The sequence below is a fragment of the Aspergillus karnatakaensis genome (genome assembly GCF_047715665.1).
Source record: "Aspergillus karnatakaensis strain CBS 102800 unplaced genomic scaffold BJY04scaffold_46, whole genome shotgun sequence".
NCBI classification, from domain to species: Eukaryota; Fungi; Ascomycota; class Eurotiomycetes; order Eurotiales; family Aspergillaceae; genus Aspergillus; species Aspergillus karnatakaensis.
Window position 1 is genome coordinate 206,197 of NW_027395758.1, and position 27,614 is coordinate 233,810.

At 51.1% G+C, this 27,614-nt stretch overlaps 14 protein-coding genes across 14 annotated transcripts; 7 read left to right on the forward strand and 7 right to left on the reverse strand.

Moving 5' to 3' along the window:
- The first annotated feature begins 31 nt into the window (after nt 1-31).
- Nucleotides 32-1,316, forward strand: BJY04DRAFT_113038 (uncharacterized protein). Its single transcript, XM_073708184.1, has 2 exons — nt 32-777; nt 848-1,316. Exons 1-2 carry the CDS (start codon nt 452-454, stop codon nt 1,128-1,130), a joined length of 609 nt encoding a protein of 202 aa, XP_073568259.1. The 5' UTR covers nt 32-451; the 3' UTR covers nt 1,131-1,316.
- Nucleotides 1,317-1,559: 243 nt separating this feature from the next.
- Nucleotides 1,560-3,579, reverse strand: BJY04DRAFT_209307 (major facilitator superfamily domain-containing protein; the record flags this gene model as incomplete). Its single annotated transcript, XM_073714100.1, has 8 exons — nt 1,560-1,917; nt 1,997-2,456; nt 2,521-2,682; nt 2,740-2,827; nt 2,879-2,954; nt 3,009-3,097; nt 3,150-3,251; nt 3,304-3,579. 8 exons carry the CDS (start codon nt 3,577-3,579, stop codon nt 1,560-1,562), a joined length of 1,611 nt encoding a protein of 536 aa, XP_073568260.1.
- An 854-nt stretch (nt 3,580-4,433) lies between these two features.
- On the forward strand, nt 4,434-5,859 carry BJY04DRAFT_209308 (TauD/TfdA family dioxygenase; the record flags this gene model as incomplete). The annotated part of the gene is made up of 4 exons (XM_073714101.1): nt 4,434-4,719; nt 4,769-5,255; nt 5,311-5,631; nt 5,697-5,859. 4 exons carry the CDS (start codon nt 4,434-4,436, stop codon nt 5,857-5,859), a joined length of 1,257 nt encoding a protein of 418 aa, XP_073568261.1.
- Nucleotides 5,860-8,373: 2,514 nt separating this feature from the next.
- Nucleotides 8,374-8,810, reverse strand: BJY04DRAFT_113061 (uncharacterized protein). The gene has a single exon (XM_073708185.1). The coding sequence runs from the start codon at nt 8,691-8,693 to the stop codon at nt 8,475-8,477; it is 219 nt and encodes a 72-aa protein (XP_073568262.1). The 5' UTR covers nt 8,694-8,810; the 3' UTR covers nt 8,374-8,474.
- On the forward strand, nt 8,632-10,869 carry erg12 (mevalonate kinase). The gene has a single exon (XM_073719135.1). It carries the CDS (start codon nt 8,927-8,929, stop codon nt 10,460-10,462), a length of 1,536 nt encoding a protein of 511 aa, XP_073568263.1. The 5' UTR covers nt 8,632-8,926; the 3' UTR covers nt 10,463-10,869.
- A 402-nt stretch (nt 10,870-11,271) lies between these two features.
- BJY04DRAFT_229813 (uncharacterized protein) lies at nt 11,272-13,515 on the reverse strand (the record flags this gene model as incomplete). Its single annotated transcript, XM_073719136.1, has 2 exons — nt 11,272-13,403; nt 13,462-13,515. The coding sequence occupies 2 exons, from the start codon at nt 13,513-13,515 to the stop codon at nt 11,349-11,351; spliced, it is 2,109 nt and encodes a 702-aa protein (XP_073568264.1). The 3' UTR covers nt 11,272-11,348.
- Nucleotides 13,516-13,787: 272 nt separating this feature from the next.
- On the forward strand, nt 13,788-15,313 carry ramB (bifunctional protein farnesyltransferase/protein geranylgeranyltransferase). Its single transcript, XM_073712310.1, has 3 exons — nt 13,788-14,349; nt 14,395-14,499; nt 14,545-15,313. Exons 1-3 carry the CDS (start codon nt 14,120-14,122, stop codon nt 15,251-15,253), a joined length of 1,044 nt encoding a protein of 347 aa, XP_073568265.1. The 5' UTR covers nt 13,788-14,119; the 3' UTR covers nt 15,254-15,313.
- BJY04DRAFT_196041 (putative L-serine dehydratase) lies at nt 15,314-17,011 on the reverse strand. The gene has a single exon (XM_073712311.1). It carries the CDS (start codon nt 16,774-16,776, stop codon nt 15,400-15,402), a length of 1,377 nt encoding a protein of 458 aa, XP_073568266.1. The 5' UTR covers nt 16,777-17,011; the 3' UTR covers nt 15,314-15,399.
- BJY04DRAFT_196043 (methionine--tRNA ligase MSM1) lies at nt 17,012-19,920 on the reverse strand. The gene is made up of 9 exons (XM_073712312.1): nt 19,887-19,920; nt 19,384-19,706; nt 19,199-19,317; nt 19,074-19,145; nt 18,939-19,025; nt 18,753-18,884; nt 18,343-18,704; nt 17,823-18,297; nt 17,012-17,761 (listed from the first exon to the last, which is right to left on the reverse strand). Exons 2-9 carry the CDS (start codon nt 19,583-19,585, stop codon nt 17,498-17,500), a joined length of 1,713 nt encoding a protein of 570 aa, XP_073568267.1. The 5' UTR covers nt 19,586-19,706; nt 19,887-19,920; the 3' UTR covers nt 17,012-17,497.
- BJY04DRAFT_221175 (putative nuclear transport factor 2 domain protein) lies at nt 19,784-20,311 on the forward strand (the record flags this gene model as incomplete). The annotated part of the gene is made up of 2 exons (XM_073717033.1): nt 19,784-19,829; nt 19,887-20,311. 2 exons carry the CDS (start codon nt 19,784-19,786, stop codon nt 20,309-20,311), a joined length of 471 nt encoding a protein of 156 aa, XP_073568268.1.
- A 230-nt stretch (nt 20,312-20,541) lies between these two features.
- On the reverse strand, nt 20,542-21,020 carry BJY04DRAFT_221176 (Ish1 domain-containing protein; the record flags this gene model as incomplete). Its single annotated transcript, XM_073717034.1, has 4 exons — nt 20,542-20,634; nt 20,687-20,733; nt 20,918-20,930; nt 20,985-21,020. The coding sequence occupies 4 exons, from the start codon at nt 21,018-21,020 to the stop codon at nt 20,542-20,544; spliced, it is 189 nt and encodes a 62-aa protein (XP_073568269.1).
- A 308-nt stretch (nt 21,021-21,328) lies between these two features.
- BJY04DRAFT_196058 (60S ribosomal protein eL38) lies at nt 21,329-22,473 on the forward strand. Its single transcript, XM_073712313.1, has 3 exons — nt 21,329-21,474; nt 21,567-21,695; nt 21,819-22,473. Exons 1-3 carry the CDS (start codon nt 21,411-21,413, stop codon nt 21,866-21,868), a joined length of 243 nt encoding a protein of 80 aa, XP_073568270.1. The 5' UTR covers nt 21,329-21,410; the 3' UTR covers nt 21,869-22,473.
- Nucleotides 22,474-23,660: 1,187 nt separating this feature from the next.
- Nucleotides 23,661-24,628, forward strand: BJY04DRAFT_221178 (lytic polysaccharide monooxygenase auxiliary activity family 9 protein; the record flags this gene model as incomplete). The annotated part of the gene is made up of 3 exons (XM_073717035.1): nt 23,661-23,764; nt 23,816-24,044; nt 24,215-24,628. The coding sequence occupies 3 exons, from the start codon at nt 23,661-23,663 to the stop codon at nt 24,626-24,628; spliced, it is 747 nt and encodes a 248-aa protein (XP_073568271.1).
- Nucleotides 24,629-25,764: 1,136 nt separating this feature from the next.
- Nucleotides 25,765-27,407, reverse strand: BJY04DRAFT_221179 (uncharacterized protein; the record flags this gene model as incomplete). The annotated part of the gene is made up of 2 exons (XM_073717036.1): nt 25,765-25,969; nt 26,026-27,407. The coding sequence occupies 2 exons, from the start codon at nt 27,405-27,407 to the stop codon at nt 25,765-25,767; spliced, it is 1,587 nt and encodes a 528-aa protein (XP_073568272.1).
- Nucleotides 27,408-27,614: the final 207 nt, after the last annotated feature.

Consider the following 27,614-nt stretch of genomic DNA (forward strand, 5'->3'; position numbering starts at 1 on the left):
GCTGAACCATATCACCTTCTTTTGTCTGTGAAGCGAGGCGAACATGGTTGGGCCCTGCAGTACAAGCACTAACTACAACCGGGATGGGCTTATCTTTATGGTTTGACATAACTACCTGCTGAACATGGCAACTTATTGAGCAGATGTTGTTTATTGGCAGAGCACAAGGCGGTTGAATTCAGCCCTAACCACTGACGCATGCATACTATAGCACTTTGCACATAGTATGTTCTTTGATCCATAGTGCTACTCAATCCCATCAGCTAGTAGCGCCTGTTTAATAGAGTCAATCCCACAGAAATGCCAATGCCTGTGCACATTCACTCACATTTGGCTTAGACTTGGTCTTGCAGACAGCCACATGTACTCTCTTTCTCTCTGCTCCCAACTCAACTTCCTCTGCCTCTCCTCCCTTCTCACTTTTATCCTTCCTATCCATTGACTCATCAACATGACACGCGTTGTTGCGGATGATCAAGCTTTAGCTGAAAAAAAGCGTCGTCGCGAAAGTCTCCAAGCAACCCATGACGCGCTTGATGACCTCGACCCCTGTCTCTCGCTCTGGGATCTGGGAGCACTGAACATCCTACGTCTCCCCATGACCCTCGAAGACAACGACGGCCCGATATTCTTCAAGCCCTACCCAGCCCGCATCGAAAACCCTCCAAATGGCGACTCTGCCTATTCAAATGACGGAAATCTTGCAGTTTGGCTGGCTCATTACTTCCTGCACTGTTCTCTTCCCGGTGACGGTCCTCCTAATATCTCTTATCTTGAGTTAGCCTCCTTTCCTACTTTCTCTCTCTATTCCCCTTTCTGATAAAGCTAACACCTCGCTACATCCTAGTCAGCAACAACTCAAGTCCAGAGCTCTATCCAATCTCGCACCCGGTTTCCAGTGGGAGGTGCATCTCTTACTTCGCATTAGACGCAACAGTGAGCCTCACGCGGTAGCCATACTCTCTAGCGAAATGAAAAAAGAAAGCAACGACGACCTCTACCGTGGCGAAATCCAAGCCATTGTCCGTATCATGCAACGTCGACTCAAGAGAAGATGCCGTGAGCCCAATGTTATGGCGCCGGTTCGTGTGCCCATTTGCTGCTATTGTTCTTCCGTTGATAAAGACTGATAACATGCGCAGGTATTGCTTTTCTCGGCCAGCCGACAGCATCATTTGAGGGTTATCGAGGCGTTTCATGATGGCGACAAGCTTGTTGTGCGCACAACGCCGCTTTATGATATGGGCAGGCATGATCAAGAGTTGGTCGAGAGGCTGGCGAGGTGGGGCTTGGGAGGTTATAGTTCGCTGTCGACGTGTCTTGCTTAGAGGCTTAGAGGTACTGTTCGGCTCAAAGACCTGTCATTTCTATTGCCTTCTATGCATTACTTTAGTTCCTGTCCTGTTTGACAATCAAACCAGTTTGTCTATCTCGTACTATTCATTCGTCCTCTTGCACCTCCTCCATAAGTCTCCCGATAAACTTATACCAGCTCTACCTCTACTACTAAGCCCCCTATCATTTCAATCCTTCTTTTTAAGTCACTCTCTCACCACTATCTAAACCCTCGTAGCCGCACTGTCACTGTCACTCCCCCTCTTTCTCAAATCCCGATCCGTAATATCATCCAAAACAGCCTCATCCCTCTTCTTCGCCTCCAGCCTCGCCAACTTATGCCGTCTCGTATCCTGCTCCGTTTGGCGGGTAACCCACCACGTATAGAGACTTGTAATCGAGCACCCGGCCACAAGACCCATGCTCAGCCCAAAGGGAAGCTGATACCGCGGCTCGTATTTATCCTCAAACATCTGCGGTCCCACAGCGTCACCGACCTGCCCGTAGCTGTTGACGAAACCGATTGCGAAGGCCGAGCCCGTGGCGCCGTTTATGGTTTGGGAGCGCCAGGTCCACATTAGACTATAGGGAAATCGGAATTAGTCTTGAGATGGAGAGAAAAACGGAAGAACATGGAAAGGGAAGGGGAAGGAAGACATACGGGAACCAAGCGGATGAACAGGCATTGCCGATCATCATGGCAATATAAACGCCAATATCGTTAGGATAGGCGAGGAGGACTGAGTAGCATGCGACAATGACGATCGTGCCGCCAATGGGAAGGAGCGGGAGTGGGATCCTTGCTCGATCCGCCGTCCAACCTAGAACGATAATAAGGATAATTGCGAGCACGGACATGGGGATGTTGAGAATCTGAGCGGTTGCGATGTCGCTGAAGCCCATGTTGGCGATAATGGTAGGCTGGTAGAACTTCACGCCTCCACTGCCGGACGTCATGCATGCCCAGCAGAGAGTGAATAGCCAAAGACGTTTGTCCTTGAGAGTGCGGAGGACTTCCTTGAGGACGAAGTTCTCTTCTGCGGCGCGGGGCGAGGCTCGTGGGAGGCGGGCTTGGAGGAAAGCGCTTTCGGTGGGGGTGAGCCATTTGGTTGTTGCGGGGACTATAGAATTCAAGGTCAGAGGTCTGATACATGGAGAAAGGAGAGGATTCAGATGTTGACATACAGTCTGGAAGAAAGAACCAGACAACAAATCCCATCAAGATGGTGATGATTCCCTCAACGACGAATAGCCATTGCCAGCCGGACAGGTTGCCAGCGCCAGAGGCACCGTTGAATGCGTACGCGAGAAGACCACCTAAGATGCCGGAAGTGTTTCCAACGCAGTCTTTGATCATTAGTTTAGGTGCTTCTTTTTTTTTACCAGGGCGTAATGAAAACTCACAAATTGCGACTAATCGCTGGGCGATTTCATCGGGCCGGTACCAGTATGAGAGTTGCAGGATAATAGCAGGGAACATTCCAGCTTCAGTCTGCTCCATATTAGATGCATTCGATCATACGATACAGCTGTGTATACTCACAAGACCCAGCAGAAAGCGAACAGTGTAGAGACCACCCTTGTTAGTGACCGCAGCCGTGCATGCTGTGACAATACCCCTTGGTAGGTCAGTTCTAGTTCTCATCTAGTAAACAACAGCAGCAGTCACTCACCAAGAGATCATAATCCTAGATTGCCATCGCGACGGGGTGACTCTCTTCAGAAGCAGGTTGGAGGGAATTTCGGCCACAATGTAGGGCACCTGTAAAGGTTAGTTGCGAGAAGCACGGCTGGGGAAAAATCATTCCACTCACAGTGTATATAACAGTGATCAAGCCAAACTCATCAGACGTGATATTCAGTTGTGTCAATATGTTGCGGTCTGTGCCCTTGTTCATAATACGTGCGTTCGAAGCCTGCCCTCGTCAGTATCTCGACCTGTCGTTTCGAATGCAGTTGAGCACGAACGTTCGTTTCATCAATTTTCTTCATGAAATAGAGCAGACAAAGAAGAGGAACCAAGCGCCAGTCAATGCGGCGAATTAGTTTCTTCTCTTCTTCCGCAGTCAAGGCTGTGAGGGCGGCCTCGCGAGCAACCTCGTCGTCAACGGTCGGGCCATTATAGACAACCTCAACATCCTTTGCCACACGCTTTGCGGTCTTGAAGTCGTGGTGTGCAGCCGGCTCAGCTTCGACTTCAGGGACCGGAGCCACTGCTATTTCATTTGCTTTTGGCGAAGACATCCTGGGCAATGAGTATCCACGAGATGTTGAGAGTGATAGTCGATCAGAGAAGCGATGAGCGACAGCTCATATAGCCGGACGGTTTCCGCAACACCTACTTCCACGCTGCAGATGGAATACTGACTCGTGCTAGCAAGCGCCATTGCTGTGGAAAGCACGCAACGGTAAATCGGTCTCCCACGGGGGACAGGGGTTGTGGGCTAAACAGTCATCCGCTCGCATATGGCGATTTAAGCTTATCTCTGCTATAGGCAGCACCTTGTCCTAAATCCTCCGCTCATCTATTTCGAGGTAGAGACTTCGAACTGTGGATTGCAAAGGCCGAATCATAATCGTGCCGGCGGGAAGTAAAAGCACGAGGTGATATGTGCCGACCTTAGCCCTACCTCACACGCTTACACAGGAACCAGAACTAGAACCCCTCTCCAATCGGGTTCAGCGCTTGTCGGAGGGTAAATGGCTTGGAAGAGGGAGTAGCGCATCCTTCGGATAGTATCATCGCGCTTGTAAAGCACGTTCATACACGGTCTGCAGCTCTATTATTGGTCCCTGCTTCAGAAAACCGTCCGCTCGAGAGTACCCTCGGTTTCCGTCCCGAGATTCTTCTATTCAGTGCAGCTTTGGCGGGGACGAGGCGTTGCTTTGCAGTGAATGCATCAATGAGGCTGGGGAGTTGGAAAGAACCTTGTCGTAACGACTCCAACTTTAAGATGGCGCCATCCCGCCCACTTTATTGCTATATCAACCTTTCTCCAAGGAAGCACAGAGCTTCACTCCCTTGAATAGCGGTGACGATAAATACTCTCGACTTAGTGAGCATACTGCACTAAGGACAGAGGGAGCAGACAGCAGCGATGGCAACGACCACGACCGAAGTGACCTGGGTGACACCCCCAGCCAAGGCTCCTCCCCGCCAGCCCGACATCACTTACGCGCCAGACTACGACAAATGGCAGGCTCGTGCTGCTAAGCGTGTCGCGGCAGGTGGCCTTCCCTCCCAGGTGCCCGAGGGATTCCCTGAGCAGCTCGATGGGGACTTGGTCTGGGAAGGGGAAACCCTAGCAGAGACCTATGACTGGACATATGTACTGAACGAGGATCAGCTCAACGAGATCGACGCAGCGGTCACCTACTTCAAGTGTATAAGCCCAATAATCCAGACATGTTATCCACAACTAACCTTTCGTAGCCCTCAACCTCTCTCTTGGACACATAACGCAAGAAACATTCCCGCTACCCAACCTCCACCCCGAATTGCGCCGTCTCTCTCACGAACTCCACAGCGGCCACGGCTTCTTCGTAATTCGCGGCCTCAAGGTCGACGAGCACACCCGTGAAGAGAATATCATCACCTACGCCGGCATCTCTGCACACATCGCCCCGCAACGAGGCCGACAAGACCACAAGTACAACGATAAGCCGGCCGACGTGGTCCTAGCCCATATCAAGGATCTCAGCCACTCCGATAAGAACGGCATCATTGGCAGTCCGGCATACACAACTGATAAACAGGTCTTCCACACAGACTCGGGGGATATTGTGTCCTTGTTTGCCCTAGAGACGGCCTTGCATGGCGGCGCGAGCAAGTTGACGAGTACGTGGAGAGTTTATAACGAGATTGCCCGCACGAGGCCGGACTTGATCCATACCCTATCGCAGCCTTGGGACTATGAGATGTTCGTCTGCCCCTCCACCCTTTCCACTGGCCGTTTCTGATACGTAAAGACACAGCTTCGAAAAAGCCGCCAAACAGTGGTCAGAACGACCACTGATCCACCTCCTCCCAGCCTCAACCTCACCATCAGGAGAAAAGATTCCCCAGCGCGTCTCCCTGCAATACGGCAGACGGTACTTCGTCGGCTTCGGCGCTCTCCCTCGAAGCCCCGATATCCCACCTATCACTGAAGCGCAGGCGGAAGCCCTCGACACACTCCATTTCACAGGCGAGAGATTCTGCGTCAACACCGAGTTCCAGAAGGGCGATATCCAGTACGTAAACAACCTGGCGATTTTCCATGCGCGGGACGGGTTCGTGGATCAGGGAGAGAAGCAGTAAGTCAAGATATGATACTGAGGTGGTAGATGTGAGAGATTAATCACTGACACTCATGCTTCAGGCGACATCTATTACGATTCTGGCTCCGAGACCCCGAGAACGCATGGCATACGCCTGAAGTGCTGCGGTCGAGATGGGCGCAGATCTATGAAGGTATCACGCCTGAGAACGAGGTTTTCCCGCTTGAGCCGTTTGTGAGGAGTGCAGGGAATAAGGGCCGGTAGTGATATATCCATATTGAGTCATGTATATATCTATGAATGATGATTTTCCAATGTGCCGAGTCCTAGCGCTACAAGGCTTTTGAGATTAGCCCTCTGAGGGGGATCCGCGCAGTCGGGTGACTATACCATACCACATCTTACTTCGCCTAGGCATAATCTGACCAGCCGAGGAGCGACTCAAGGAAAGCCCATCGCACCTGCCCTGTAAGTTCATGGGGTACTAACCGCTCCTTCCGGTTCTGGCCAGCAACATGAACAAAACTTGAGGAAGGTACGATATCAGGATAAGGAGGAGCGACCAACGACTGGGACCATCGCGCTTTCCTTGTAGACCAGTCGCTCCTGCTCATTCCGTTTCCGAAAATCGGGAAGGCACGATATTGAATCGGGAAGGGACGAACCACACCAGATCTCATCGCACCTTCCTTGTAATATATCGTTCCTTCCTAATCTGACGCTTAGTTGGAACAAATCGGGAAGGTATGATCTTGGGCCTGAGAGGAAGGAGCGACCGGCGTGCTGGGAGTCGATCGCGCTTGCCTCGTGCAGGTGCAGTATCGTTCTTGCCTATTTTGATCCCCACTGGGACAAATTGGGAGGGCACGATATCAGGCTAGGAAGAGGTGATCAACGCTCAAGCCCATCGCACCTGCCTGGTAAAATAGGTCGCTCCTGCTTGTTCTCTGGTATGTTGCTTCGGCTATCCTCGGATTGTGAGTGTGGTAGTTTGGGTTTACGTGAGGTGACATATATTTTGCGGCGGTTGCACCCAAATTTTGGATGTTCGATTGAGCGCTTTGCGCAGGTATATATGAGCCAGTACCTGTGAATCCATGTATATTGGGACAGATATTCGATTAATCAGATGCTCCTCAAAGATGATGGGGTCACTCTCGTAGACTGTTGTGCGTCGTGACATCTCTCTTGGAGAGGGTGCATATGCACATGTCTTGATGAACGAGATGGAGATAGTAGTCGAGATCCGACATGGGATAGCAAGGGGTAAATCTTGAAAGTTGACGATCGACTTCATTTCGAATGGTGATTGACTGAGTCCGTTGATCGCAGAGTATAAAATATCTGAATGTCCCTTGCAGACTGCATATACGAGATCTGCTTCTCAAGTAGGGCCACAAAGAGTGACTGAATGAAAGGTCTGGACAAGCAACCTGCATATTTGATGTTAGGGGACGAAATCATTGTAGGGGAAGGAATGCTGGGGGTGATTTTTGAAGTTGCTATTGGAGGGGAATACGAGGTGTAAAGGTACAATATGGGATTTGAAAGAGGTTCTTGAGCCAAGTTGATGAAGATGGCCTTGGTAAAGTTGGTTGTTGGAAAAAAGAATCCCTTGAGGCTAGGATATAAATACCTCGTTTGATCCGGACTGATCTGGTAGTTTGACAGTCCAACCATCCTCATTCATCCAAATCCTATCTCAAGATCTCAAAAAGAAAGTAAGCCACCGAAGATGAAATATTTCGCTGCTATTGTTGCTGTTTTAAGGTACGTGACCAAATCAGTAGTGCTTCACCACGAAGTACTTTACCACGAACAATGCTCTGACCTCTTAATAGTCTCTGTGTCTCTGGTAAGTTCATACCATACGCCCGACCGATGCGTGGTGACCATGCCTGACAACCAGCGCCAGACACACTTGCTATCTCGTGCGGTGCCCAGGGAGGTTCCAAGGGCGTCCGATGTGTTGCAAAAGCCCAGCCATGTCCTAGTGGTTTCCGCCCTGTCTTCTACGATGATCCGGCTCCGTGCTATAACAACCAAAGGTGCTGCATTTGAGGGAAAGGCTTCCCTTGAGTGACTGGCGGGGGAGGTGTGAGCTTTGAATTGTTAGTGACAGGCTAGAGCTGAGCTGAGCAAGTTATGCGAAGATATGGTGATTCTCTTTAGTGGGTAGCAAATTAGTAGTTGATAAAACGTTGAATGAGCTGCTCTTAATGTTCCCTCTTTTTCATGATGTAGCCAACAGATCGAGAGTGGCCGGAAGCGTAACCGGACAAGGCGATTGATACACTGAGCCACGCCAGCCACAACCTTCAAGATTCAGGCTAAGATCAACCTTGCATTAGCCTGTTGGTTCTGACGTCCGCATCAGTGGTCTATCCAATCCAGAGCCGGAGTAATGCATGAAGGTTACTCCGTCGGCTTTCATGCCCATCGGTCATCGTCAACAGCGCATGAACGCTTCAGCCACGCCTCCGCAACGCTACCAGACCTGCGGGACACAGAATACGCCGCACATGGTGTACTAGATTGTTGTCCAACACATCGTCGGAATCCGATAGGTCTCAATTGAACCATAGGGGATGCGTGTTTGATGCTGAATTGACGACCGCGAGAATTGAGGGGCTGAATTGTTTCAATCGATCCCATTATTCCCTGATCAAACAACATCTTCCATTGGATATTCTAGAATCGGTCAGTGAGGTGGCAGTGAGGCGCAGGGAAGAGAGTAGGCTAAACATGCGGACTATTTCAGCTCCGATGATAACCATCGCATTGTTTTCGTGTCGTGACAATAATGGAAACCATGGAATACTCAGCGCACTAACACTGGAATCGTTAGCAGAGGGGCATTGAACAAGAGCATCAGGCCATTAATGATGAAGAGATGGAGTATTAGTTGAGAGAGAAGACCAGGCAATACTGACTAAAGAGAAAACAAAAGCTGCCGATTGGTGGAGGGGAGGCAAAAATACAGATCTCCGCTGCTCAATGGCCCCCGGATTACAAAAATTACGGCGTCGTCCAGACCCAAGGGCCTTCCTTCGAATTTCCTCCAGTCTGCTGCTGCTGCTGCTTGCTGTCTCCTCCATCCCCGGCCTTTTTTCCCCCTTCACCTGCCTACCTTTGTTCTGCTTGCGCTCGTTTATTCCTGTTCTGGCGCTCTTTTAATATCACACCCTCCCCCGCTCCTCGTCAGCCAGCCATGGTTGCACCTCGATCGCTTTAAACAACTACCCCCTGTTGCCCGCCTTACGATCCCTCGCGACCTCTGACCATTCGTCCTACCACAACACTCGCCTTCTCTACTCACTGTCAGCTTACAATGTCCGCCCTTTCACCCGAAGTCCCTCGCTCAGTTCGTTTAACTGTCCCCGTACACGCACACGACGACCACGAAAGCTCCGACGCATCAACCACCCCTTCCCCTTCTACCACCGCTAGCTCAAGAAGTTTCAACACCACGTCAGAAAACACTAGACCAAAAATGCAACGGAAACAATCATCTCCGCTAGCACCTACCTTTATGGTGTCCGCTCCGGGAAAGGTCATTGTGTACGGAGAACATGCCGTTGTACACGGGAAGGCCGCGATGGCTGCTGCCATTTCCTTGCGCTCATACCTACTTGTCACCACTCTCTCGAAATCGCAGCGCACGATCACACTCAATTTCCGCGACACAGGCCTAAACCATACATGGAATATCGATGATCTGCCCTGGGATCTGTTTAAGCATCCGACCAAGAAGAAGTACTACTACGATCTAGTGACAACCCTCGATACCGAATTATACGATGCGATCCAACCACACGTCCAAGATATCTCTGCAGATGCACCCGATGAGATGCGCAAGATTCACAGAAACTCCGCCAGCGCATTCCTCTACCTCTTCCTCTCATTGGGCTCCCCGCAAAGCGCTGGCGCTATCTACACACTCCGATCTACAATTCCAATTGGCGCAGGCTTGGGGAGCAGTGCAAGCGTCTGTGTGTGTATGAGCTCAGCGTTACTCCTTCAGATCAGGACACTTGCCGGTCCTCATCCCGATCAACCACCAGATGAAGCGGAGGTGCAAATCGAGCGTATCAATCGCTGGGCGTTTGTTGGTGAAATGTGCATTCACGGAAATCCTAGCGGGGTAGACAACACGGTATCCGCTGGCGGAAAGGCCGTGATCTTTAGGCGCGGCGATTACTCCAAGCCTCCATCCGTCGTTTCTCTGCCTACCTTCCCCGAACTCCCGCTTCTTCTAGTCGATACGCGCCAGGCCCGCTCTACTGCCACTGAGGTCGCTAAAGTTGGTGCATTGCGCAAAGAGTGGCCAGTGGTCACCGAGTCTATTCTCGATGCTATTGACAGCGTCACCGCCTCCGCCGAACAAGTTATTCGAGCCCCTTCCTCTGGTGGATTGTCTGAAAACACGCTTCAGCAGCTTGGAACACTCATCCGTATCAATCACGGCTTCCTAGTTTCTCTCGGTGTATCCCATCCCCGACTAGAGCGCATTCGCGAGCTGGTCGACTACGCCGACATTGGCTGGACAAAGTTGACTGGAGCTGGTGGTGGTGGCTGCGCGATTACTCTGCTCCGGCCTGAAGTCAAGGGTGAATCTCTTCAGAAGTTGAAGACTCAACTCGATGATGAGAACTTTGGAATTTACGAGACCACCCTGGGCGGCGACGGAATCGGCGTGCTCTGGCCTGCTGTTCTTCGTAATGGAAGCGATGAAGAAGGCGGCGAGGAAATTGACCAGCAGAAGTTCGAGAACGCTGTTGGTACCGAGGGTATTGAGCGGTTGGTTGGTGTTGGTGTTCAGGAGAAGCGTGAGGGATGGAAGTTCTGGAAGCGAGCCGCCGCTTAAATCATCTGTTCACAACCGCTCCTTTTCTCCTATACCCCTTTCAATTCTTTTACCTTCATATCCCCTTTCTTTCGTGGGTCATATTCCTGACCTTCACGACTTCATCTCCTAATCACCTCTAATTCCTCACTCTCATACCTTTGAATATTCTTTCTATGTACAGTTTACAGCCTAACGGCAGCGTTTTCACATACCTTGCCTCTCCTCCTTTTCTTTTGCTTGTCAGAATATGTTGTTATATCTTGCATTCGGATGTGGGGTGTTGGTCCTTGCATCATTCCTGTGGGTTCGTGTCTATTGCATGTATGGATGGGAATAAGGCTCAAGTTTTCAAATATCAATGCTCTAATTAGGTACGCAACAGGTACTAAATAAGAAAATCCATATCATATATGCAATCTTGCGCCTTCAGGTAGTCGCATTTTCAGCAGTTATTATTTACCACGTACTTTGCTAATTGGCAAGGATTTGTGAGAGGTTGGGAGAAAACTCAAGGGTAGTAGAAAACGAATGTCAGTACGGTCACTCGTAAATAGGTGGTAGAGAAATAGTAAAGTAGTATTCGGACTTTGCAAACTACGTATACTTGGAACAGTACGTGTGCGCAAGTGTAATGATGAGTGTTATATATTCTTAGCAGAGCAGCAACAATTCACAGGCGACGAGATAGACAACATAACGCTAGTGATATCAACCTATATATACAGATGTCATGTTCGTCGTGAGTGGTAGATAGGTAAATAGATAGGGTATCGTACAAGAGATATATATGGCATGGATAAAAAGGTGCAGGTGTATCTTGGCTCAGCGATAGGTGACAAGCCAAATCGGCACCCATTCAATCATCAACGTATGCAATAAATGTTGCGTGCAACGGGTTAAATAATTATCCCATCGTTGTCTCCCACCCCTTCTCGATCATGACGTCCATCCAGTAGACCTCGGTATCTCCGCCGTCCATTCTGCGCCAGACCTCGTTTACGATTTCCAGGCAGACACTGATAGGCTTTGGAGGGAGGACGTGTAAGAATGAGGTTAAGCGACCTAAGATGAATCTTCTTGTTCGAGAAACATCAAGTGCGTGTGAGGAAATGCAGGGGCCGTTTCCTGTTTCAGAGAGGGAGAGTGGATCGGTAGGTGTTTGAGGGAGACGGAGCTCGCTGCTTGACGCCACAAGCAGGAGGGGCTGAAGACAGCGGGTGCGAGATTCGAGGGGAATGGACTTGAGGCGGGAGAGAGTTGTTAGAGCGAATTCTGTAAGCCAGCTATCGTGGTAGGAGGGGTCGGCGGTCGTTTGATGGCCCGGCTCTTGTTGGCTGGGGGGTATATGAGCGCTATTGAACCACGCGTCAGGGTCAAGAGATGTGGCGAAGGGTTCATGTGTGCTTGCATGTGTGGCGTGTGGTGGTTGCGCGGGGGAGTGATGTTGTTGCGGCTCTTTGGGGAGTCGGCGTTGGAGAAGGTCAGGGAAGGCGCGGTAGAGTTGGAGAAGCCCGGTGCAGCGGTAGACTTCCGCCATGGTGAGGAGATGCCAGACAGGGGTTTCGTCATCGCCTGTTGAGACAATTTCTGCTTCTGTGGGATGGGCGAGCGAAAGTAGCCGTTCCTCTAGTTCACGGGCTTTTTCGAGGGCAATCTGAGCATTAGCAATGTCCGCCTGAGAGGTGAATCTTCGTGACCGAATGCGTTTCCGTTCCGCCCTAACAAGACGGCCGGCCTCTTGCACGGTGTATTGAGTGTCACGGGCGATGCCGGTCCATGGATGCGGAACCCGTTGCAGGACGAGAGATTCGGCGGTATTTGAAGGACTAGGGGCAGCTGGAAGGACAGCAGCATCATCGGCCACGAAGGAGAGCAGCATTTCCCAATATACCAGAGCTTCTTCGAAGAATTGGTAGTTGTTGCCGCGGTGAGTTGAGTTAGTATGTTTCGCAAGGCTGGCGCTGTCGATATGCCGTCGCAGAAGGTTGAAGAAGGATATACCGAGATCTTTCGGGTCATGCCAGCTTGCTGTTTGTCCAAGCATCAGTAAGGCGAGAAGAGATTTGTCGTCCATGTTTGTTTCGTTGCTGATAATTTCGATGGCCTCGTTGCGCATCTTCCTGCCCATAGGGCCAAACTGTGGGAAATCATTGACAAGAGTAGCAGCAGCCATACTCTGCATTGTGCGACACATAGCTAGAGACGAACCCCAGAGGCGCGAAACGGTGGTGCGGAAGGGATTCATTTGACTGTCATAGCTCGAAAAGAGGGCGGCAACCTCCTTGAAATAATACTCTATCAAAGTCCAAGAAGGATTGTTCAATGGTTGGGGGATTGAAGTGAGTTCTCGCGGAGCTGGGCGCACAGGAGGAGCGGAAGGTGGGGGATACTGGCGAACAATTGTCGATGGATCGAACCCTGGAAAGTCGCGGCCTGGAGTCTGCAGCATAGGCGCTGCTAATGAAAAGAAGGCCAAAGGATCCGAGCCTAGACTTGCGGGCGAGTCGAACTCCATGGCAGGGGCCCGATTTCCCGGTGATACTGCAGCTGTCGGCGACTGGGGACAGAGATCGGCAAGTTCTGGAAGTGATCCAGCCTGCTGGAGATCCCATAGTTCGTCACAGAGTGCATTGGCGTCATCGTCATCGTCCGCAAGACCATCTGGGTTGTGGAGATGGCTGTCATCCGGAACTAGCGGAGAACGTGCCTGGGGCCGGGAATCGTGTTCTAAAATGTTGGGCTGTCGGGGATGTGACAATTGATTCAGCTTCTTTGGCGATCCCTCTACTGGAGTCCCAAATTCCATGTAATCGAGGTTATCGGTAGTTGTCTCCAGCCCTTCATCCCCAGTGCCAGAAGGTTGATTAGTGACCCAACGTAGCGCTTGGACATAACCGGGACATTTGACGCCCAGGCGAGTGCACCGGCTGCAATGGGGCTTTTCTTCCCCGCATTTCACCTAATAAAATTAGTACACGAAAGCTAAAGTGTGATGGATTGATAGAGGGGCGACAAACCCGCTTGCTCTTGCACCTGGCACAGCCATTGCGAGATTTCTTAACGCGACGCATGGCAGGGAAAAAGTAACCGGAATGGGAATGGAAAGAAAGGAAGAGGAGCGCATGGTGGCAGAAGAAGAAGCGAGGAAAAGAGGAGAAAATCGGAGAGAGGAGAAAGATCTCCAACAGATAGGCTGCAGGAGCGGTGATTGGCACGGCGAACCTTCGGGGAACTAATAAAGCTTGCGGTCTGGACGGAGCCTGCGGGGTCACAAGTTCACAACAGCCAAGAGATAAGAAGCTGAAGGTCAAGTGCTGTCACAGTCAGATTGATGGAGCTGGGTGGTGAAGTTATTCAAGCGCCATTATTGGGAAACTTTGGCCGTCCGGAAGGTGGCGATCACGGGACTTGCCAGATCTTAGGACGTTCGATCAAATTGTCGGCCCATCTGGCTCTGGTAGATTCTGCGTATTCATCCTTCTGCTGAACGCGATCAATCATCATCCTCGTCTTAGGGTGATTGTTGTGCTCGAATAACTTGCTATTGTTGCTGGTGCCTCAGGCCACAATGTCCCCCACTTCAACCTCAGCAAAAACATCAAAGGACTTCTTCATATGCTCCGCGTCTTCGAATTCTCCTACAATTTTCTCATTTGACTGACAAGAACCTGCATCATGGAAGGGAAGTATGCATCGGATCCAGAATGGTCCTCCATTCAGCCCATTCCCCTCAACGACGGCTCCGAATCTGGTGCGGCGCCTTTGGCCACAATCGCCTACAGCGATGAGTACATCGAGGCCACTTCATATCTTCGTGCCGTCATGGCAATCAATGAGATGTCTGAAAGAGCCCTGGCGCTCACTGAGGAAATTATATCCATGAATCCTGCCCATTACACCGTCTGGTAAGTGCTCCGAACTTCGCATCTCGGCAAATCTGACATCGACAGGATATACCGAGCCAAGATAATCTTCGCGTTGAATAAAGACCTCACAGAGGAGCTGGAGTGGCTGAATAGGGTCTCTTTGAAATATCTCAAAAACTACCAGATCTGGTGCGCCCACTCATTTCGTTAGAAATTGTCAACTAACCGACCCAGGCACCACCGGCAAGTCTTAATGTCATCACGGGAGCATTTTCAAACCCTTCCGCCAAAAGAGATGGACTTCCTCATGGAGATGTTTGCTCAAGATTCCAAAAATTATCATGTCTGGACCTACCGACACTGGCTCGTACGGCATTTCGAGCTCTGGGACTCACCCCGTGAAATCGCCGATATCAATTCTCTTATCAATTCAGACGTGAGAAACAACTCCGCATGGAACCACCGTTACATGCTTCGCTTCGGACCACGTAGCAACGAACCTGATGCCGGTATGGTGAACGCCAATAGTTCACCATCGGCAATGGGCCGTCTTGCTGTGGTGGACGAAGATCTAGTCGATGAGGAGCTGCAGTATGCTCAAACACAGATTATTCGGTCACCGGAGAACCGCAGTCCATGGTCTTATGCTCGGGGTGTCTTGCGAGCGGCCAGTCGACCACTTTCAGAATGGTTCGAGTTTGCGCAAAGGTTCGTCATTGACAAGCTTGACGACGAAGGCCGAGTTGTCGACGTCGATGTGAAGAGCAGCCATGCTGTAGAGTGGCTTGCAGATTACTTCGTGGAAGCCAGTCCGTCGGCCAAAGATAAGCAAGACGAAGCTGTCCGCATGCTCAACCTTCTCAAGGACAAGTATGACCCCATTCGAAGAAATTACTGGGACTACCGGATTCGGAACGTTCTTGCTGGAGAAGTGGAAGTATAGAATGACTTGATGAATGGCTGTTTATGTATATGCTCTATACCTTCGAATTGAACTTATCCATGATGGTGGAAAACATATTGATTCTATGTCAATTACTAAACGCCAATAAACAATTTGCAAAGGTATATGTATGAGCATCATGGTGTCTATTTTTCAGCTCCCCATCCTTCCTTCAGCATGTTTCGCCATTCGACAGCCGCATCGACGGTGACATTACTTCCTCCACAGACCACAATAACCACTCGACTGTCTGCTCCTAAGTAGGGCACCAGCTCCTTCAACCTCGACCTCAGTGGGTTGTCTGAGAGTACTTCCTCAGATAACTCGTCCTCGTTCTCCTCAGCGGACAGACGATCATCTCCGTATCCCTCATCAATCTCCCTCTTCCGCTTCTTCGATGGCTTCTCAACGCGGCTCGCGTCACCGATCACTGCCTCAACACACACTCCACAAGCCAGCTCAACCAACAACCGCTCATCGTCAACGAGACGGAGCACACCCCTAGCCGCCTCCGCGTCAGACAACACAGTGCTATGTACTTGGACCCCTTCTGGCGGGTGCAGAGCATACTCCAGTGTCCTCTCAGACACCCGTATCGCCCCCAACGACGTCGCCTGCGACGTAATCTTCGGTAAACTAACAAGCGATCCCTTGGCCACAGCCGCAGCAAGAGAGTCCGTGCCTTTGGTCTCAACAGCAATAAGATGTGTCGGCTTCACCTTCTGTCCTTCCCTCTTATTCCCAACGCTCTTCTCAATCTGTCGTCGCCTTCGCTCAATCCCCATAACCAACCCATTCAACAACCCACCACCCCCAACACTACAAACAACCGCATCAACAGGCAACGCCATACCCTTGTACTCCTCCTCCCCATCCCCAACAAGAGCCGGAACCTGCTCAACAAGCTCATCAATCAACGTACTATTTCCTTCCCAGATCGCCTCATTGTCAAACGGATGCAGGGCAATCTTCACAACCTCCTCCACAGCATCTCCCTCCTCATCCGTATCTTTCTCCTGCATAACAACATCCCGCATAAACTCTCCCGCCTCCGCAAACGTCTCCCCAAACCTGACCACCTTCTTCGCTCCAGCCTTCCTCAACTTCTCAACCATGAGAGCCTTCGTCTGAACAGGAACAACCACCGTGCACGGGTATCCCAGGCTTCGGGCCGCACAGACAGCAGCGAGCCCGGCATTTCCACCGGACGAGGCAAAGAAGTGGATTTTCTTCCCCCGGTTGAGAGGGTTGGTTAGGTGTGAGAGGATCTGAGCGCCCATGGCCCGGGACTTGAAACTGCCAGACGGCTGGGTGTTTTCGAGTTTTAGGAGGATGCGGCAGCCGGCGAGGGTTGAGAGGGAGGTGCTTTCGATTAGGGGGGTTGTTGTCCAGGGGGTTTTGTAAGTCGGTAGCGGAGGTTCCGTGGGAGGGGGAAGGGTTGTTGCTGTTGGCATTGTTGTGGTTTGTTTGGTTGTGAAGGATGGTGATGTGGTGGTGGTTGTGGTGAGGCCGATGCTACCCATGTTGAGGGCTGTGTCTGGTTGTAGGATAGTACTTATATTAAGGCGAAGCGAGGAGATGCCGGGTCTTTTGTTTTGTTTCGTTTTCTTTATAGTTGAGGCTGGATATAGATGGTAATGAGATGAGATGAGGTTTTTGTTGTTGATTTTCCTTAAGTATAGTAGAAGAGAAACAACAGATCAAAGTCACCAGAGAATCAAGTACAAGACCTCAAATAAGCGAGAAAACAATCCATATGCCCTCAATTATATTATTACATCAACTCCTCTTTCACTATGATCTGTTATACAATGAAAACCTCTTCCCGAAGCTATCCCCAGCAGTTTGCCGCGGGAAACTGGGGGGTGGGTTTCCCGCCCCGATATCTATCATGTAACAGCGTCGCATATCAGCCCTCCTTTCCCGCTGATAACCTTGTGGACTGGATCCAGAACATCATTGGCCTTGTCGCATGACGTGAACCTTGCCTCGCCTTGTTGCTATGTATAGTGATGATTGTCTCCCGGGGGCCGTGGCTCGCCATAGATAGTCAACCAGTCCGCCCGACGCTGAGGGGAAACGAAAGCACTTGGGGAGTTGCTTTCCGCGTAGACAGCCGACTGCCAATTATGATCGAGCTGGTATCTATCACGATAAGGAAGCGGTCTATGGCGAGCACTCGCGCTCGCTCGATTGCCCCCTTGCCGTTTCGCCCGAGCGGGTGGTTTTAGCGATTGACGTGACCTACCAGTTGCTTACGAGCGGCGGAAAGAGAATCTTCTTGTCGACGTTCTCGCCGTAATCAGGGTCGGAGGCGTAGACTGCTTCCGAGAGATTCCGCTTCGAGGGGCTGACTCCAAAGGCATCGAGGATCTCGCCTGCTTTGGTGGGCATGAATGGTTGGAGCAGGATTGCCACGATCCGCATTGACTCGGCCACGTTGAAGAGCACGCGTTGCTTGAGGTCGCGGTCCGTCCAGGGCTCTGAGTTGTGGAAGTATTTCTGGGTCTGGATGGTTAAGATGGAGTCAGCGCACAGATCCCCGCGCTGGCTTGCTGAGACGGCCTACCTGGAGGGTGAATTCCATGATTTCCTCGACTGCTGCGCGTGGGTTTAGTGCTTCCATGTGGTTGGTGACTTTTGTGGAGAGTTGCTCCAATTCTGCTTGGAAGATCTTATCTTCCTCGGTCACCTTTGACACGTCGTTTAGGGCATTTACTATGTAGGTTCGTAACTCTCCTTTCGCACAGACGATATTGCGACGGGCGATGTTACCAATTCCTTTCTGGAGAAACTTGTTATAGTCGCGGATGATGTGGGCGTTGTCGTAATCGGCATCCGATGCGAATCCACCTCGGTATGTCAGGAAGAAGCGCATTGTATCAACCCCAAAGCGATCGATCGCGAAAAAAGGATTGACAACGTTGCCTGTCGACTTTGACATTTTCTCCCGGTTCATGGTCCAGTGTCCGTGCACAAGGACGTTCTTAGGGAGGGGTAGATCGAGGGCCATAAGAAAAGCTGGCCAGTAGACACAGTGGAACCTAGCTTTATTAGTACAGTTTCATCTGATCTAGGAGAACACACACCTGACAATATCCTTTCCAACGATATGGACATCCGCGGGCCAGCCCAAGCGGGATTCCTGTCCAGGTGTGAAGGGGTATCCGGCCTTAGTCAGGTAATTGACAAGAGCATCAAGCCACACGTAGATTGTCTGCGTATTGTCTCCAGGTACGGGAACACCCCAGGTCAGCCGCTCAACTGGTCGCGAAATGGATAGATCTGTTAGACCGGAAGTGACCGTTTTGATCACATCTCCTGCATAGTGCTCCGGTGTAATGAATCCTGTTTTGTATAACTCGAGCAAACGGTCCTGGAAAGCAGATAAACGGAAATGATAATTGGTTTCCGAAGACCACTCGACTTCCTTGTTCGTCTCAACAGATACCTGATGAAGTTAGTTTATACTTGATATAATGTCAGGTCTCAGTCATACCATCCTCTTCCGCCCAGTTGCCGGGTCTAACGAAAGATGCACTTGTGATTGCGGGTAAAATGTCTCATCGCTAACAGAGTACCACCCTTCGTGCTTCGATGTATATATGTAGCCTCGGTGTTGTAGCATTTCCTAGCCAAACCAAAATTTAGAGCTATTTCACACGTCCCCGCGACTTCGACTTACCCAGAAGTATTGAACGGCGTCCTTGTGTGCAGGCTCCGTTGTGCGGATGAAGTAGTTGTAATCCATATTGGCAACTTGTGCTAGGTCCTTGTTCTAGTTAGAATGAGATTTGGTAGCCGAATAGGGCTTACTGACTTTGAATGTCTTGCAGTTCCTGTCACAGAACTCCTGCGTGTCGATACCCGCGGCCTGTGCGGCCTGCTGAATCTTATCCCAAGTCAGCAGTTGAAATCGCAGGAACCATATAATATTTCTCCAACCTTCATTCCATGCTCGTCGGTTCCCGTCAGCAATTGTGCCTCGTTGTCTCCAAGAAGTGTTCGCCATCGCTTCAGGACGTCTGCTATGACCATCGTATACAGGTGGCCGACATGGGGGGCTAGACGAGCGCACTGTTAGCGACTGTGCTAGACTTGCTAACAGAAAGCTTAAGAGCTAACCATACCGGCGTTAACGTAAAAGATCGGCGTCGTGATATAGTAGGGCTTGCTAGAAGCTCCCTCGGAGGTGGTCGCATGTTGCCGGAGTGAGTGAATGGCCGCCGGACGGGCGATCTTGCAAGAGGCGCATTTCCAGGAAGGTCGTTGGTAGGATAATAACTGATTAGCCCACGGGAGGGCTCGAAAGCCTCCTCTCATATTTGCCATTCGCAAAGATCTGACAAATTGAGGGGGAGTTGAGGGCAACTGGAGGTTGTTGCGTGACACCGTTCGGAGGTTTTGTTTTCTCCGCGGTGGCCCAAGCTTTTCTTTTCCTCCTCCTCGCCCGGTTCGTATTCTTCTTCTTCTCCCAGACTCCCACCCTCTCGACAGTATACAAACACTCCACGCAAGGTCCCTGACGCCATGGCTCCTCCCAGCGAAGATGTCTACGCTAAGATCTCATCAGAGGGTGAGCTCTACATCTCGAGAAAGCTTCGAGTACATGGCTGACTTCCTTTTCCGTTAGCGACCACCGATTTCGTCCAATCCTACTATCCTGCACTTGAATCCAATCGCGCCTCAATCTCCTCATATTACAGCACTCCGGCATCCACCATACTTTTCAACGGTAATGCGGTCGCCGACGGGAATGCGGTCCAAGACATCTTCGTGAACCAAATGCCGGCAACGCGCTACGAAGTGCAATCAGTGGACTGCCAGATCATCAACAAACAATATCCCACACCTACCACCGGCCGGCAGCTCGATCCGAGGAAAGATATGTCCATTTTGGTTATCGTCAGCGGACATGTCCGATTCGGGGACTCGCGCGACCTCCCTCAACGCGGTTTCAGCGAAACTTTCGTTCTCGTACCGAATCCAAACGACACACAGAAAGCAAAGCGCAGGCCGTTTTTGATCCAAACCCAAAACTTCCGCCTGGTCGTCTGAGCTACGGGGCTCAGTATCTATTACGGCGGACGAAAAACTGATCTGGAAAAAGAAACAAAGATGCCATTGGTAATTATGGGATACAATCTTGGGAATCATACAGTGCGCTTCGAAGCCAATATGAAAGGAAGGACAAGCTCTTCTGGAATTTAAGAGTTTGGAATTGTTCGTGCTCCGCCATTACACCTTCGCCTCGTGGTCCATCAATATGCGCCCCGTCCTATCGCAGGCTATTTTTGCGATTTTCGCGGATGGCGCAGATTTGCTTGAACTCGCTCGAGAAGCTCCTCGCGCGTGGCCTTGTCATCAGGCATCAGTCCTCTCTGTGGAATTGTCAGCATGATCCTACGCAAGGGACTAGGCGCAGAATCTCACGGCTCGCAGCCATCGTCGCATCTCGTCGAGTGTCCAGTTCTCAGGGTCTGCATAGTGTTAGCTAATATAGTGATTCGGGCAAAGTGGCTACATGCCGCCTTTCGGGTCTGACTCTGCGGGGAATATATCATTTCCCCAAATGGACCACGCGGCGGCTGCCGTTACCATGCCGGCAAAGCCTGAGTAGCTGTTAGTCGGCGCGCCTTCTTTCGAGGGATCTAGCGGCCATACCCAGGAATACATTCTATATATTTTAGTGTTAGCTGAATCAAAGCATAAAGAACGCACCAATAAGTACCTTTGAGTTCAACGCACGATCCAAAGGCGTCGGCATTGTGAAGGGTGGTAGATATAAGATTGTGAAAGGGTGCGACAGAGAATGCAAAGAGTACAATAGAATTGAACAAACTGTCCTGTCACGCCGCTGTCCTATTGACAGATGGAACGATGCTGTCACCAGCGGTTGCGTGCACCGCCATAACGCCACTGCTGGACGACCAGGTGGCTTGATAGATGCATAAATATTGAGTAGTCATAATGCAAGCTATGCAAGAGTTAAGGGCTATGTCATCGCAGCCCTAGCCCGATTGGGAGGATCCCACACAACGGCCCCAGCGCGGAGGGCGCTCGGCCTTGGAGACCGCGATTGAGCTTCATAGTTGCTTCCTTCTCTTCCAGAGACCCTTGACGATTAATCCCTTCATCGCCAATCCCTTTGCCCATCATGCCTCGTGAAGTTTCCGACATCAAGCAGTTCATTGAGATCTGCCGCCGCAAGGATGCGTCCTGTACGTTCCCCAGATACCAGATATCAAGCTCGGAGCTTCAACTCGAAGAGCTCAACTTGTGATGCGGCGATACTAACCGAGGCCTTCTTCAGCTGCCCGCATCAAGCGCAACCGCCAGAGCCAGCAGGTCAAGTTCAAGGTCCGCTGCCAGCGTTTCGTCTACTCCCTCGTCCTGAAGGACTCCGACAAGGCCGACAAGCTTAAGCAGAGCCTTCCCCCTGGTGCGTCATGATTCCTCGATGTGTTCGGAAGCTCCCCGCACACCCGCTGTGCACCACACGAATCGAACACGAACGACGGCATATTCTACGGGAGGATAATTGCTAACATATCTTGTCGTACAGCTCTCAAGGTTGTCGATGTCTCCAAGGGTGACAAGAAGAAGGCCCTGTAAGCGCCTCCAGCTTACGGATGAACAGAAGACGGTGGACTGGGCATGAGAACGGCTCTTGATTATCGTCGAATCAAAACGTGACCTACCCATCAATCGTCTCGAGAAAATGGACGCGGCATGGATACTACTGTGGGCTGGCACCGGAATCGCCAATCCCACCCACTAAGGATGAATTGAACGTTCCGGCATTTGGTTCGGTTGCGTATGGCTTAGCGGCATATACGATTGCGCCAGATGACCTGCATTCCGACTTCTCGAGGGACTGGCTTGGTCGGGGCTTTTCCTATCTATCTATCAAATAATGAAGAGGCAAAATTAAAAACATTGGAAAATATGAGCGTTTCCTCGGTATCGTGGCACCTACGCTTCGACCCACCACACGTTCCAATGTTCTCCGCGAGCAGTCCGTAAACTTGTAAAGATGAAGCACGATGGTTCTGAGGCAGACCTCAACAGTAGCGCTGGTCATACGAGGAGCTGAAACTAACCCGGAAGAGTGAGGCTGGAGATCCGTCTTGGCTCGATGTTGCGATGTCTCATCTATCAACCCTTTACAATTCCACCGCCGATCACTTTCCATGCTTTTCCCCATTCCCGGCTTCAAGGAGTCACTCGACCCTCTGTGGGTTGTTGTCCTGCATAAATGAGACGCCAAGCTCCCTCCCAATCAATCTATACTACTTTATACCTCCGAACCGCATGTCTAGCCTTACCAAGGACAGCGCAGTCTAACGTCTTCATGCAACCCCATATTCGCGCCTGGCATTAGGCTAATAGCACACCCTGTTCCTGTCAACCTTGCTTCTGCAGCCCAAATTTGGGGAGAATCTGGGGATGAAAATCGAGGGGCTCCAGGCGCCAGTACCTGCATCCTCGAATCACGAGGCCCGCTATGGCCGGAGTGCACATCATTACTCTTCATGTCACGGCAGAGCGCTGTCATGGAACAAGCTCCGTCTCCATATCTGTCAGGGATGTTATGGATCCGTTTCAAGGATGAGGGTCGCCGTGCTTCTACTCCAGTTTACCTGACTCTAATCAGTCTTGTTGGTTGGCATGTTGAAGTCGTCCTCGGTCCGCTATACCGGCAGGAATGGGAATGGGTGATCGTCGGCTATAGATTAGTCTGGACTTTGATGCTGTCTACTTTGTGGCTTGGTCATTGACCATGCCTTGTCAGGTACAATTTGTGGGGTATGGCTGCCGCCTCAAACAGCCAAGATATTCGAGTCTCTACGTGGTGGATTTTGTTCGAGGACAGTGCTGGACAGGGGTCTCTGGCTCGATTGCTTCGGTAGTGTCGTCTTCAGGGGTACAGTCGATTCCTGTTCATGGCGCTGTATAAGCTGCACCTTGTGACCTTCCTTGTCAAGGACGGAGCATGGTCGCCCGTGGGGAACACCCTCGATAGACAAGGGTGCAGCCAGGGAAAAGCCGTCTTGGGGCGCAATCCACAAAGCTAAACATATTGCTCCCCCGCTGCCGATGCTGAAGAAGCGGATCTGATTCAGCCACCCCTGCACGGTGTGGCTCCGGCTAATATCGCTCCCTCGCCTGGCGTCACAGCTTAGGCACGGCCTCCTGCAATTTAGGGCATGATGGATCCTCGGCTGTTCCGTATCAAGTAGGGATAGGGGGCGCTCCCCGTCAAGAGAATCGTATAAAGAGGTTGAAGGCACCCCAGCTATAGCTATCATTATCCTCGATCAACAACTTCTTTCTCTATACCCTCTTTCCAACACCTCTGGCAGGTTTTCTTCAGTCCCGGATTTGATATCCTGACGCTCTCAACATGGCTATTATGTCTAAGATTGCTACCCTGACGGGTGTTCTTGCCTCCGCTGGCCTCGTTGCTGGACACGGCTACGTCTCGCAGCTTGTCATTGACGGCGAGGTGTATGTTCATCAATTCCTCAGCTCATATAACCCCAGCTAATTTGCCTCTAGCCACGGCGGATGGCTCGGTGACCAGTACCCTCACATTCCCGACCCACCAGATGTCATCGGATGGTCCACCACCGTCACTGACAACGGCTTCGTCGCCCCCGACGCCTTCGGAGACCCTGATGTTATCTGCCACCGCGGCGCTGCTCCCGCGCCCATTTCCGCGCCCGTCGAGGCCGGTAGCACCATCAAAGTGACCTGGAACACCTGGCCGGACTCACACAAAGGCCCGGTATTAAAATTCCCCTGTCCTTGGACAAGTGTTGTGGTGGTTTGGGATTTGGGGGAGCAGGGGGAACCCAATAGGGCACGGTGGTCACATGACCCTGCTACCCTTCCCTTGGATTTTCCAAACTCTCCTCTTCATGTGGATATTAGGCTAACATATACTCTCAATGCTAGATCATCGACTACCTCGCCAACTGCAACGGCGACTGCGCGACCGTCGACAAAGAATCCCTCCAATGGTTCAAGATCCAAGAGAACGCCGTCGTCGACGCCTCCACAAACACCTGGATCACTGATGAGCTGATTGAGGACGGCTTCAAGACAACCGTCACGATCCCCTCCTCCATCGCCCCCGGAAACTACGTCCTCCGCCACGAGATCATCGCCCTGCACTCCGCGGGACAGGAGAACGGCGCCCAGAGCTACCCGCAGTGCTTCAACTTGGTCATTAGCGGTTCCGGCAGCGCCAACCCGGCTGGTGTTGCGGGAACTAGCCTGTACACCTCTACTGACCCTGGTATTGTGTTTGACATCTACTCGCCGTTTGACAGCTACCCTATTCCCGGGCCGGAGTTGTTCAGTGGGTAAGCGAATGTGCGTGGCAGTTGGGTTGAAGGGTTGTCAAGGGAGAATGGCATGTATATTATATGTCAGCGATCTCCGTTCGTATTGCAGTCATGGCTTTGGTTAGGTATCTTATAAACCCTAGCCATGGCATGCCTGTTTGTCTTCTTCAATGTATATATTGCTCTGGAACCAGGATCAAAGATGCGAGCCCTGTATTGGAGATGTCATCTGCGGTAAATATTCGATTGATGGATTCAATCTTGTATTTTATGGCATGTACCGGAAAGTCACCTGCGGTATTCCTGCTACAAACTGTGTTTGTCATTTCTTTAGAGGTTTGTAGTATATCTTTTGGCCAGCAATCAACCCGCCGAAGCTATACGCAAGGCTATCCACATTCCGCTCCATCATCATACCAGTCTTCGAAGAAGATCCCTAAATTAGAGAGGGTATCATGTTTTTTTGTTGATCCGATCCCCCGCATCGGTTGAACTGCGCATGGAATATATATTATATAAACCAAGCCTACTATATCAGATTGAACACTTTAAAATCACTCTTCTCAGCCCCCTACCAGTCTCTTTCCATTTGGATAACCTCTCCGTCCATGATTCCATGAACATAAGATTGCCCGACAACCACATACCCTTCGTCATAATTTCGTAGAACAACTGGGATAGGTGCTCCCAGGAGCACAGCGATTTGATCACCCGGTCGAATACTCGGGTCTCCAACACCGAAATATCCTTTCTTCGTTCGAAAGAAGTGCAAACACACGGAGTGCAGATTCACGTTGCCGAAGTTCCACCACTCATTCATTTCTGACATGATGTACCGGTGAATGATGGCCTCATCCTCAGGACACTGCGGTGGAAAAGCACGTCTCTGACTAAATCCATATACGGTCGGTGTGGGTCAGCTTGTGACGGGTATCCGTATTCCTCAGACTACTGGAGTACCACCGTGGGACTCTTATCTTGACTACCAACCGTGCCGAAATCATCGACAAAGCTTTTCAAAGCCGCATTCACCTCACACTCCACTACCCCGAACTAGATGTCTTCGCCAAAAACCAGATATGGAGGCGATCCATATCTCGCTCAAAGGTGGAAGCAACGCTTATAGACGAGGCTTATTACCAGTTGTCTGACCTGCCGTTAAATGGCCGCCAAATCCAGAACACTGTCCAGATAGCCACTCTCCTTGCTTGCCAGCAGAAAAAGTCTCTCGGCGTGGAGCAGATTCGAATAGTTCTCGGTGCGTCTGGGGAGGTAGATGTCAAGAGCATCACAGATATATGAGATAGGGAAGAGCGACCATCGGTGTCTAAGGTGGTAGCGCTTGATCATTTGTCTGAATGTGCTATGTACGTAGCAGCAGGTAAAAAACACCAGTTCCTGAACTCCACTAAGCAGTACCTTAATCCAGTTTCAAAGCATTTTATAAGTATGTAATCCATGATTTTTAACTTATCGCCCTTTTCAACATCTCTCTCCCCCGTTGGAAACATTCGTCTAGCCCAAACCGCTTCCGATTCCCCCTGAATCCGCATCTTCAAAGCAAGGATATTGGGCGGTTTCTCGGCGATCAACCTCTTCTTCTTATTAAAGACCATCCACCAAGAATCATCATACCCCCTTTTATGCGGAAGCAGATGCCAGTCCCAGAGACTCCTTTCTTCTTCGCTGCTGAGATCTAGCCATGCGTACAGATCCTGGCGTGCAGTCGAGCGCTTTTCGCGCGAAACGGGGTCTGGACATCGTCTGCGCATGACGCCTTTATCGTTCTTTGTGAATTCCATGTCTTCTGGCCATTCGAAGACCGTCGCTTTGAGCTGCGAGCCGGCCAAATACACATAGGGCTCCGGACTATCGCTCCACAATCTATTCCATCCGTTCTGTAGCCGGGAGTCATCGCAGCCAAAGCCGTAGCAGATAAGCACCGTGGGAATCACCGTGAGCGCAATAACGTAGAGCTGGGTGGCTAAATGCGCCATGCCGAGCGTGACAACATGCACGGTGAAGGCCACCCACCCAGTCCACTGCACCATGCGATATAACCCAGGCGAGTGGACCGGCGACTCCGTGACAAATACTCCACGAAGGAGATGCTCGGGGATAAACATGGTAACCGCTCGCGAATCAGGCATAACGACGAGAATCTTCACCACCTCGGGCCTCCACTGCTGGGAGTCCTGCCGGGGTCTTGGAAACTTGGGGTCCTGTAAGCGTTTCTTGCTCCATTCGTCGATCGCACCGGTGAATGTTGTCGGTAGAGGTCGTGCGCCAGAGACAGCTCTATTGATTGCATTGCGATTTGCCTCTAGCATATACGCCCGAACAAGAATGAGTATCACGATCGCAACGCCGTTGGTGAATCCATACCAGTCGCCCGAAAGGATCGTCATGACGAGTAGAAATCCGTTGAAGATAGCGGATATCGCAACTGGAGCGACGATATACCCCCACTGTGTCCTCGGTACCCTCTCGACCTCCCAGTAGACGAGGCTGCGCGAGAGTTCGAATTCCTGCGCTTGCATCCATCGAGTCAACCATGCTGTCAGGTTACTGGTCACAATCCCGCTTGAAACATTGTACAGTGTAAAGGTAGGCTGTTTAGCGCGGAACTGATCGCCGGCGAAGACGAATCCGGCCAGTAGTGGCATGTATTCGAGCCATTTGCTGCGTGCTAAGCGGCCGACAGAGATATCCACCTCTTTGGCGCCGAGGAGGGTCAGGAGACCGAGGGCGTCGATGTCGAATGGAGCCCATGCCGAGAGCGCTTTCCAGGGATATTGCATTCCGTTAGTGTTTCAGAATCTCGCAGCAAAAAAAAAAAAGCGGAAGTTGATAATGTGGAGGGGGTGGGCAGGTGGTGATAATGGGGGGGTTAAAGAGGGGCACTATGCATGGTCACACATCTTCAGCCTCGTCCATTCGCCGCTGTATGTTGCCCGACCAGGCTGTCCAGGCTGTTTGCACGAGCCCTTCGGCATATCCTGTCTTTG